The sequence below is a fragment of the Habropoda laboriosa genome, unplaced genomic scaffold (genome assembly GCF_001263275.1).
Source record: "Habropoda laboriosa isolate 0110345459 unplaced genomic scaffold, ASM126327v1 scaffold5, whole genome shotgun sequence".
NCBI classification, from domain to species: Eukaryota; Metazoa; Arthropoda; class Insecta; order Hymenoptera; family Apidae; genus Habropoda; species Habropoda laboriosa.
Genome location: NW_017100161.1, coordinates 1,945,558 through 1,957,504, shown reverse-complemented (window position 1 = coordinate 1,957,504; position 11,947 = coordinate 1,945,558). Strand labels below are relative to the sequence as shown.

The window sequence follows — 11,947 nt, the reverse complement described above, 5'->3', positions numbered from 1 at the left end:
GACGAATGAGAACGGAAACTTCGGTCGACACGGAGGACGACGACGCCTTCTTCGATTCCGAGGACGATGACGAGGATCAGGACGAGTCCAAGTAAGTGTTCGTGACTTCCGCTCTGCTTAACGCTGCATTTCTCCTCTTCTCCACATTTTTACACAATTTCCACGTGTAATTTTTATCCTCCGGTCTTTCTGTCAGTCAGACACCGAAATTGTAATTTTTTAACTAGTTCAATCTGAAAATTACAACGATATTCTGGAATAGGTTCGCTCGAACCCTAATTTTTAAATTGACCCAATTTTCAAATTAGTCTAGCGTACGAATTCCAAATTTTAACTTGGTCCATTTCCCGAATTCTAATTTCTAAATTAGTCTAATTCTGGAATTCTAATTTTTCAATCAGCTTCGTTTAAAAATTCGAGGTTTCTCCTCCTGTGTAATTTACCGTTCGAAAAATTATGAAAATTACTGCACATACCGAGAGAAGCTGGGTAAACTTTTCCTCGGAGGAATGACAGACGGACATCGAGGAAAGGTTGGAGTGATACAGGGAGGAGAGAGCAAAGTGGAACAATGGCGAGCTGCTTTCGTTGGTTCGGAAGTGGGAGAAATTTTTTTCTCGCGAAACTCGACCGAAAAGTTGCCGTTCGCCTGGTTATTAAAGGAAAGGAAGACTTCAATTCCAGGAAAAATTACCTTGGCGAACTCGCATCGGAAGGAGCAAGGCGGGGAAGAACCGCTTCCGGTCCTTGTTTACCTTTCCTCGGGCACGTGAAGTATGTTCCGCGAGCGTAACAAACTTGGAATACGGAGAATGAAACGCCTCCGTTGGGGATATCGGAAGTTGAACGTTGGAACAATTGGAATTTTCACTCGTTATTCTTCGTCTCGCTTCGTCGAAGAGAAATTCTGTCTTATTAATTCTGAATTACAAATTATAAAAATCGAAGGCGTACGAATATTTCTGTGGCTTGTTACACACATAGAAAGAATAGACACAAAAATTTGAATAAGGAGAAGGAGAAACGCGATATTAAAGTTGAATCGGAATTGATTAGACCGATACAACACCGCACAATCCTCGGGAAACCGAGTGTCGCTCTATTCCGCTGCGTGTTATTCCGCTCTATGACAGATAAAAACAGAAATACTCGGCTGAAAAGAGGAAAAATAGAGAGCGGCAAATAAATAGGAGAGAAGAGAAACAGTGACGAATGGTCGAATAATTCGACTTAATTGGTTCCTCTGTTCCCTGTCGCGTAAGTCGTACTGTTTCGTTTTAAAACGACGCATTGAAAAGGGAGGCGGAAAAACCTGGGCACGCGTACACACACGCGTAGAGGTAGAGAGAGGAAAAAGGAAGTGAAAATACGTCGGTGGAAAAATGAAAGGTGGAACATATCGAAATGGAGTCCCGACGGGGCGAGTAGACTGTTTTGTTTTTCACGAGACATTAAGCCAGAATTATTGGTTTCTCCGCGCGTCGAACGCCGCCCCCCGCTGTCCCATGGGGTAACCACGAATGAACGGTTAGCTTTATGGGTCACGTTTTCACGGATGCGTGCCCCTTAAGTCTCAATGCGATCATCCGGACGTGGGAGTGAAAGGAGCGGGCTGTGCCTCACTTTCCTTTCCGCCGACGAGTGTTACCGTCCTCGCGTTTCATGGCTTTTACGGAAGGTGTGGTTAGACTGGTACGTGTCGCGTGGAATGCGAGCAGAGAAACGGTGGAACGTGAGGGTGAAAGGATGTAGGTTATTCTTGTAATTGAGCCAAGGGTAGGTTTGCGTTTTTTTTTTTTCTTTTTTTTAATGAACTGTGATTGGTTGGTTGGAGCACTGTCTGTTGCAAGCTGCGCAAGAATTTTCGAGTTCATCGAGAGGTGAGAGGAAAGCGAGGCAGAGTTTAGGGGAAACAGAGAGAGAGGAAAAAAGAGGGAGAGATAGAGGCAAAGAAGGGAGGAAGGGAGAGACTGACAGTCCAGGAGCAATAGAAGAAAGCATCAATCCGAACTTACCAGTTCCGATAGGAAGATTTCACAATTTTTCCGACCACTTTGATACGATACACCAGCTTCCACGGTATAAAAAATGAATTTCGAACGACACCGTGGAGAGGCGACGTCGATATGAGAAGAAAGAAGAAGCGGGCGAAAAGTGGATGCGTTTACGTTAGGCAGGCGCCACGTCAAACAGGAGTTACTCTGGCGGGGCTGGGAAGAGGGTGAAGAAGGTTCGAGTGGGCCGGTCGCGGGAAAAAGGAAAATTCCACGGGGAGAACAGCTCAGACGGAAGAGGAACGAACGAACAGAAAACGGGTGGGGTCGGGAAAAGGCAGCGTTGCCAGCGAAACATTTCTTCCTACTTAAATTTGCACGAGCGAGCAGAGCAAAGAGGGTTTTCCATCCACGGATCTCTTTTCCCTCCCCCGCTTTCTCTTATTTTTCTTCCATTTTTTTCTCCTGCGTCTTCCTACCTTATCTCTCTCTCTCTCTTTTTCTCTCTTTTCTCTTTACCTCTGTTCCTCTTATTTTTTTCCATCTTATCCCTCTCTTCCTTCCTACTCACTCTTTCTCTCTTTTTCTATCTTCCTACTCCTATCTCTGTTTCCCTTATTTTTCTTCCATTTTTTTCTGCTACTCTTCTTACCTTATCTCTCTCTCTCTCTCTCTCTTGTTCTATCTTTACGTCCTATCTCTTTCACTTTCTCCTTCTATCTCTCCCTCTCCTTTTATCTCCGTTTCTCCTGTTTTTCTGCTGCATCTCCTGTCTTATCTCTCTCTGTCTCTCGTTTTCCTCTCTCTTTCGCTCCCTCGTGCGCGCTTCTTGCCGCATCTCGCCGTCATTTCAAGCGTGTCCTTTGAAAATTCCACGGGAAACGTTGTCATAAGGGTTACGTCGAACGAGAAACAAGTCTAATTGCGAGGCAACGCGGTGAAACGCTCGTTCATGTGCAGATATCTACGTCTGTGCATGCGTGTGTGTGTGTGCATAAGGGCCGACGTCGGATGAAACGTTGCACGAGAGAACGAACGGTGTCCGAGCGTGGAGAGAGAGTACAGCGGGTACGGTTTTATTGTGCCTCTCGCCCGGAGATACGCTGACCCGTTCTACTTGTCGCGCGCAGCCGAACGCGCGATCCCATTGTGCTCGAAGGTGTTTAATGGTTTGCTCTACTTGTCGGACGGTGTGTCGCGACGCTTTTGTCCTACGTTTAAGGCCGACGCCGTGGCGTGTTTTTACAGGCGATTAGCGAACTGCGATGTTGAACGTTCGGGATTGAACGGTGTGTAGGGCTTTTTCATTTACAGGTTTTCGATCAATGCTTCGGGTAAATTAAACGTATTCAGCTTCGAATTCACTTAACCTCCCTGCAGGCGGAATTAAGTATACTCCGACGAAGAAACCGGACTTTTACGTGAATTTTTCGTGGATCTAGCGAAGCAACATTTTTACTTTTTTAGAAGAAGTATCGAGGAACCTTTTTAAAGGGAACGAGAGGGGAAGCAGGTATCGCGGTTAATTAGCGGACAAAAGGTACGAGAGAAGTTTCGTTCCCGTGGACTTAGAATGAATTGAAAAATGTTTGGAATTAATTGGTCAGTCACGTTACACTTCTGCTTCCTTTATTATTTCCTATTTCTCTCGCAAATGCATCGCAATCTTTTTAATCCCTAAAAGTAACAAAGCAGTACAATTGATTCTCCTAATTTTTAACCTATTTCACACTGAAATACTTACTCAGAGACCACTCAAAACTTGCTTACTCGCTTATCAAAATTATCACCAGCTACCATAATCCCACAACTCGATAAAATTCTTCAAAGAAGGTTCTTTAAAGCCTGGAATAAAACTACCCGCTCGAGTAATAAAACCAACTTTTCATCGAAAATTGACTAGAAAATTCGGTGGAAAAACGCAGCTCGACGTATCCTCCTCGTAAATAGGGGAAAAACCAGAGCCGCTGACGCTAACAAATTTCTACGGTCACATGAGCTTCACGTTTCGCGTATCCTTCCGGCAGAACCGCCGAGGAACGACGTTTCCAGCGTCCGGTTCGGTTACCAAAAAATCCGTCTAGCAGAAATGCCAGGTAGAGAAGGAGAAGGGGTCTCAGTGTGGGTCACGAGGAGAGGAGGAAGCGACGTTTCGCGGCGGAGCACGTACACGAGCCTTAACGTCGCCAGAAAACTGTACCGTGGATCGTTAACGAGAAGTGTCCTCTTATCCGCGCCCTTAATGGCCCTTTGTCCAGCGGCACGCGACTTTTCCGGTGAATTCCGCGGAATCCGCGAGTCACCGCCTCTCCTTTTTACAGGGAATACCGGGGAATCGTGGAAGAGGATGAATTATAACGGGGATTTAAAAAGTCGCGGCACTATTCTCAGTCTTGTTTCGGGGTTGTATTGTTCGAGGGAATTTATCGGGGAATTCTGGAGACGCGTGGATTTAGGTTTTACCGTTAAGGGTGGTTTTGTGAAGTAGGGAACGCTTCCGTGGGTGAAATGTTTGATCGAAGAGTGGGAAGGATTAGAAGAAATCTTGAATAATTGAATTAGCGGAAAATGAAGTCTGGAGGAGGAGTAAATTCTGTTAGGTCGATTATTGTGAAATGATGGAGTTTTAATCGGTCGAAAATTGATCTCTCAAGTGATTACTCGAGTGTTGAGAAATTCTGAGTTGTTTTATATTAATTTTTTAAAGCTCAGAAAAGAATTATAATTCTGTAATTCTAAGTAATTCTAAAGATTACCAAGAGCAACTTTTCGTAAAGCGTAAAATGTGCTTAAAAATTTCTTAGATGTTATTCCATAAAAAGTGTAAAGTAAGGAAAATGGAAGAAGGTTGCTCCCTATATTACCGACAAGAATAATTGAATATTAATCAGAGCCTGAATAAAGTTTAAATTGAATGGAAAGGTCTGTCGAGTAGGTACCGTAGAAGGAAGTATAAGGGAGAGAATGCGAGTGATAAAAGAAGAATCGTTTTTAAACGATCGAGAGATGCAGTGTGAACGAAACACGCTCGATTCCGGTCGACTAAAGGGTATTCTTCGCCGGTCTAAAAGCGGATTTCACCGAGCTCTCCGCTTTCCGGTTCACAGAAACGACCCTGGCTGTCCCATTTTCGAAAGGGTTGCACCCCGCCGCTTCTCATTGTTATAATTAGCGGAGCGCGGAGCTTTTGAAAACGAAAGTAAGGTTTCGCCCGGCCGTGAAATAATGTCCTTCCACGATCACGCTTCGTACAGTCGTGGAAATTCAATGCTGCCTCCGTTTTTCCTCGCTGAAGAAATATTTATTCGAACAATAATCAACGACGTTTTAACGCAGTGAAAGAAAGAAGAAAAAGAGCGTATGAAAAATATTTAAAGAAATTAATAATAAATACGGAGTAAATAATTTATCAAAACGAATGGATTTGAAAAAGAACGAAGAGGAAAATGCGTGAAAAATATTAAAGAAATTGATAATAGAGATTGAGCTATAAATTGGCGAAAGTATCGACGAAACCATAATCCTGTTTCTGTCGCAACCGCGGGGGAATAGTTTCACCGGCGAACTGATTGCGAGCAATAAATATAAATCGTTTAATTTCCGAAAAGGAGTCGTAGGAAAGTTTAGCTGCGACCATAAATCGGCGATCGTAAATGATCGAGCGTAAACACGGGGATAAAATGGATGGTGAATTCCTTCCTTTGCTTCGTGAAACTTTCTCGCTTGAATGTGAAACCAGTTATATTACTAACAAATCGCCGGCTATCATTTTATTACACCCCTATAGAAACGGTGTCCATAAATGAAATCATTCTTCGCTGTCCTTCCTCAAACGCGGTAAATGCCGAAAGAAAGAAAAATTTGACAAACGAAAATCCTTGGAAATTTCCACCAAATTTAACAGATAACTACATATTCCATTCGCACTTTCATCTTCCTCTGTATATACCCACCGATATCGAATTAAAATTACAACCAGTATTCCTGCAGCACTCGTTAATTATTCTATTTAATTCGGCACATTAAACTCCACTTTCAGTTTCCTCCGCCGCGTTGTGCAATTCCCGGGCTGCAGATCGATTACACCGCGGCGAAATAGTAGTCGATGAAACTCGATTTCGTTTATTACTCGGGAATTCAAAGGAGAGCCGCCCGTTAAAAGCCATCGTCTCCGTGGAAGAAAATAACGCGGCGTCCGCTGGAAACTACGGGGAAAACACTCGAAAAGACGTCGCCGAACTTCCTTTTAATGCTCCAAAGTTATTCCCGGTTGCAGCGAGCGCGCGCGTAAAGGATAGAGGTTTTCCTTGGCGATGCCGCCTCTCCTCCCTTTTACATTGTTCCACGGCTCGATTCCTTCCGGCAACGAGGAAACGGGGGAGCTTTCGGATGTGCTGTGTGCGTGGAACCGGTGTATTTACGATTCCCAGCGTGGAAACAGCATCGATAGAGAGCGGTGGTTGGTTGTTCCACCCCGTCGTACGCGAAAGTCACTCGATACGAAAATGAAATTTTATAAACAGCCAGACAAGCGCACGATGCGATAACGCGAAGGGAAACGTTCGTACGACGCTTCCTGGCTACCCTTTTGGTCCCGGGGAATTACGCGGTAAATGCGCTCTAATGGAAAGCAGAGGGAAGTTTGGTGTTTAGGAGGAGAATATGGAATTGTTTGGACAGTTGGATCTCAGAGTTTGCCGAGTTTGTGTAGCACGTGTGTACCTATCCTTGATGGAGTTTGAGGTTTTTTTGAGTTCTGTTTGAATTTTTTATTTATCTGCTTGAATTAACTATCTATTGAATTAAAGAGGACATTTAGTTACTCTCAAATTAGTGTTTTTGGAATTTTGAGGGTGTGGCTCATTTGAGCGCGGATATTTTGAGCTCCGAATTTTTTTTAATATTGTGCTCAAATTAATTTTGAGCCCCTGGCTCATTTGAGCGCGGATATTTTTGAGCTCAAATTTTTTCATCGTTAGTTTCCAATGTTAACGAGTAAATTTCGTATTTTTCGAATTGCTGTGCTTGACTCGTTCGAGCTCAAATCTTTCGAGCTCCAATTTGCAATGCTAATGTACGAACTTAATGCTCACAAATTATTACGTCCAAAGCTTTTAACTCTGTAACCCATTAGAACGCTCGCTAACTCTCTATTAAACAAACTTTACTCAATTCAATTACTACCAGCGCGCGCACACACACACGCTCCCAAGCATCAGTTGCACCATTTACTCGGGAAGGTAGTAAAAATTTGATTTTATTCGAAACCATCGAGCATGGAGCAATAAAAAAAAAGAATAGTACGCACGTACGTGTATTTGCAAAGAGGAGTACAATTCGGAGAGGAGAACGTCATAAAAATTCCATTATTACAACCCCCGTGGAAATTCATTACAACACGGACGCATGCGACGTCGCGTATATCGACCAAGTGTAACGAAATCGCGGTGATAATGGAATTTTTATGATCCTTCACGAGCTTTGGATATCTCCGCGCTCTCTACGACCATCGAGGCAAGAGAAGAAATCGTTGAATTATTCGGAAAATCGGTATTTCCGTGAAAGTGCCGCGTCGAATCGAAGAGACTCGATTTATCGAATCTTATCAATTTCAAATTCTCCGTATTGGTCCATCGATGAAATTTCGGTGATTCGAGGCTTTAATTGCCAATTAATTTTTTGGGAGAATGGAATCTTCTCTGGCGAGTTTGGGAAAAATTGCAAAATTTGATTTTCTCTGTTTTTTGAAACCTGTCTTTGATCGTTTTAGTGTATTTTGTGATATTTAGCGTGGGAAAGGTGTTTACTTTTCGCGGTTAGAAGGCAAGAAGTGCATCTGAGAAAATACAGATTAGCTCTGGGAAAGTTTCGACGCAATCTGAGGGGGCTAACGAGATTTTAATAACACTTTCGGTGTATTTCTTTTTTTATAAGACATTCTTAATAAACGAAACAACCGGCAGACAAGATAAAGCAGAATTTAAAGTGGAATAAAGTTGGATTAAGGTAGATCCTAAGATAATGCGTGGAACAGCTTTTCCGCCCTCTTCGAGACAGGGAAAAATTGTCTTAATGAAATCAACGATGCAGTTACCATCTTGAATATCTCCATGCACTATCGGAAAATATAGTGAAACTCGTTTTGAACGATTCAACTATCAATCTTGCAATGAAAATTTTTTAATAAGTGTGGTATTAATTTTTTAATAACACTTCTCCTTTCCTTACTATTTTTCCCTTGCTACAAATTTCAATTTTCCGTAAAACGCGATTTGATAAAAAAATTCGCCTCTCCATAAATGCAAGGACACGCTATTTCATACTTCCTTCTGATCTATCTTCGCACATTCTCCATAAATTTAGTTTCCCTTGTCAAAAGTACTATCCTTCAATTAACGGGAATTCTGAAATTTCCATAAAATACGATTTCACAAAAAAAGGATTCGCTTTTCGATAAATACCAGGACACATTATCTCGCATTTTCTTCTAATTTTAACCGTAGATCCTATTTTTCCACATTCTCCATAAATTCACCTTCCATCGTCAAAAATACGATCCTTCAATTAACAGAAATTCTGAAATTTCCATAAAATATAATTTCACAAAAAAAGAAAAATTTGTCTCGATAAACACGAGGACACATTATCTCCCATTTTCTTCCGCTATCGGCGCTAATTTCCTCTTACCTCTAACATCCCTTTATCACACACGCTATCCCCGTGCATTCTCCATAAATCCAGCTCGCAGGAGAAAAAAAAAACACGGTGGAGCAATAAACAAGAACGTTGAAATTTCCATAAAACCGAGTCTGACAAGCCTTGGCTGGGGAAATAGGTTTCCACAGCCGTTCCGGCAAAGTGGAACGACGTGGAAGCAAGGACAAATGGCGGAAAGAGTATCTTCAGTCGATAAGCAACCGGGTAATGCGATGATGGACGAGCATCACGGCTCCGTGGCGCGCATTTTGTCGCCGGTTTCCCGAGCCCTTCCGCGACGAGAGGGCCTCGTCTCGTTCTTTATTGCCGAGTAAGCTTCGCTCGAGCTCTTCTCTCGAGTCTCCGTTTCTTCGTCTCTCCCTCCTCCTTCTTCTCTTCTGGCCACGTCTTCGCTTCGTTCCTCTTCATCGCGGCTGAATTGGCGGCTCGTCGAAACAAACGGCATGTAAAATTGCACTCGACGGTTCCAGCCTCGTGGCCACTGGGCTTTTTATCGATTCGCGCAAGCCACTCTTTTAGCCTGTGTGGAAATCTTGTCACGTTTTTTCAACCGTGAAGGGAATCAATTGTACTACTTTCTGCGAATGTCGCCCAAAGCCGGGGGGGATATTGGGTCAAGAGTAATATTGTTAGTGTAGCAGCGGGGAATCTTGTGTGGGCTATTGTTTTTATTTCGAATTTCGGGAACAGAAGCTCGTCGAGAATGTCGAGCTCGATGTGACGAGGTAATAAGGATGGGAAATTGTTCTTTACGAGATGCAAATTATGTTGGAATTGCGAGGTCTTTGAATGGTGCGCCGGTGAGATTGTTTCGTTGTTCCTCCATTTGAAATTCTTCTGGTTTTTTAGTGGAGACGTTAATAAGTTGCTGTGGCGACGATGATAATGATCGACAATTTTTCTAGATATTAAAATTTGAGAGTTAAGATTGTGATAATAATGACAGAGAGGTGGACAATTTTTACACATACTTAAATCTGAGACTAAAGATTCTGATAATAATGGCAGGACAGATCAACTATTTTCACAGATGTTAAAATTTGCGATTAAAAATTAGAGTAACGACAGACACACGGACAATTTTGACTAAAGATTATAATTAAAAAGTAGAAAATTTAAAATTGCGACTTAATTGGAAAAAGTGGAAATAAGTGTGTATAGTGTTTAAAGGGTTGAACGAAATTGAGAGAAACTTCTTCCATCGAAGAAACGGTGTCGATGATAGGATATAAAGGTCGAAACAGGTCCGTTTCTTGCGATATTTCAAGATGGTGGACTGGTCATCGGGAGGAGCCCGTGTTCCCCGGGTGAAAAATTACAGGGGACACTTGTACGAGCGTGGTTTAGCACGGCGTTACCAAGCGTCGTAAATTTTCCGTCGGGGACGCTGGAAATTAATTTCCACCTGTCCACGCGGCCGACCGCGGAAAAATTTAAGTCGTCCGGGACGCTGTAAACAGAAATTTCTTTGAAGAACAACGCGGCCCGGACATTCCTCTTCCGCCAAAGGTTAATGAAGAAATAGTTTCGTGATTAAAGGGGCGCGATTAAACTTGCTTGTCCACTTTGTTGTGAAAAAAATTTCCGCGAAAATTTGAAACACGCGCGAGAAAGAAACATTTGGACAGGTTTCACTTTGCGTCTGATTGCACGCTGACCTATTCTACTGGAACGATGTCGCGTGCGTTATAAGGCTGTTCTACTTGGTATATATTGTCCGACCATTGGTTGGTTCGTTCTACTTAAACGTGTCTTCTATCGAAAAGTGTATCGTTAAACGTTGACGATATTATTTGACGTTTTGACGATTGTTTATTGTAAATTCATTTAATAAAAGGTAATTGTAGATTCTTTCAAGGAGGATCGAAATAAGTTTAGATATAAGGGCGAACAATGTGACACAGTATGCTCAACCTTGGACGACGTTACATCGATCCGTCGATCGTATCGCATTGTCACGGTTCTCGTAGCGTAGTAGAAAGATTTAGAATTCTTTTAAGTTGGTAGAATCGTAGTGAAGAATATAAAAATTTTCTTTTTTTTTTTTAACTTTAACTGTGCGAATTCACCAGTAACAGTCTAATCACATGAATTGTTTCCCTCTATTTAGTAGAATCAACTGATTTTTCTCACTTTTACAGACTGTTTTCAGTATCTTCTGTAAAAAATAAATTCGTTGAAGAAAATATTCAATATTTAACATAACCCTCGTGCTTTTGTTTCCTGAAGCAAAAGTTGTCTCCAATGCAGATTTAATAGAACATTCGCAGTGTCTAATTTTAAAACCAAAGTGCATAAAGCACTTATCATTCGAGATACCTTGAAACACTCGTTCTCCTTTCCAATTTTCCATGAAATAAATTAACGAAACACTTACTTCTCATTACAAAAAATGCATTCACTCGATCTACATTAGTCTGAATGAAATTTTTCACTTCACCTCCACGAACTAAATAAAATTTCCTCCGCAACACGTCGAAACCCTCATTCCACCCACAATTTAAACCCCAAATTCTGCTTAAAGCGCGTCCTACGAGTGTCCAGACGGAACTAAACGCAGCCGCAGCTAATTAAGAAAAAGGACAGCCGACGATCCTGATCGGTGAGGAGAGAATTGGCCCGGACACTGGGACAGAATTAACGCTCGGCTCATTTCGATCGAGGTCCACGCGTGTTTGCATGCGGAAACGCATCGACGAGTTAGACCTCGGACGAATTAGTCTACGCGATTGGATTCCTTGCTGCCCTTTGCCATCTCTCTCTCTCTCTCTCTCTCTCTCTCCCTCCCTCTCTCTCTCTCTCTCTCTCTCTCTCTCTCTCTCTCTCTCTCTCTATCGTTGCACGCGTCTCGAATTAGGCTTCCAAGCCACGTGTATGTGTATCCCTAACCGAACGCCGAAATGAATGCCACTCCATGCAATTCCAGCTGCAATAGACTGCGGTCTGCGAGCGTATTTTGCGGCTGGGCGCGTGCTCGCGCATTCTCGCGATCGCTACCCAGTTAATGCACTGTCGCCCCGTGTAATGTGCGTTGCTTGTTATTCGTTAATTAATCTCGAAAATTAGTGGTAACTTCGACACGTACTTTTTCGCGTATTTTTTTCTTTTATTTGCTATTTTAGAGTGTTTGATGCGGCGATTGATAATCGTGCGTGGTTTGGAAAAATCTCTCTCGACTCAGGGAGAAAGAGAACAAACGAATAATCGTGGAAATTGTTGGATGTCGTTGGAATTGC

The 11,947-nt window shown here is 42.6% G+C and overlaps 1 protein-coding gene across 1 annotated transcript in view; it reads left to right on the top strand.

The window, feature by feature from the left end:
• Nucleotides 1-11,947, top strand: part of LOC108577469 (testican-3) — a 216,301-nt gene that overhangs the window by 163,093 nt on the left and 41,261 nt on the right. Inside the window, exon 5 of the mRNA XM_017940627.1 lies at nucleotides 9-91. Coding sequence (XP_017796116.1) covers nucleotides 9-91 — 83 coding nt within the window. The remainder of the gene's footprint in view (nucleotides 1-8; nucleotides 92-11,947) is intronic.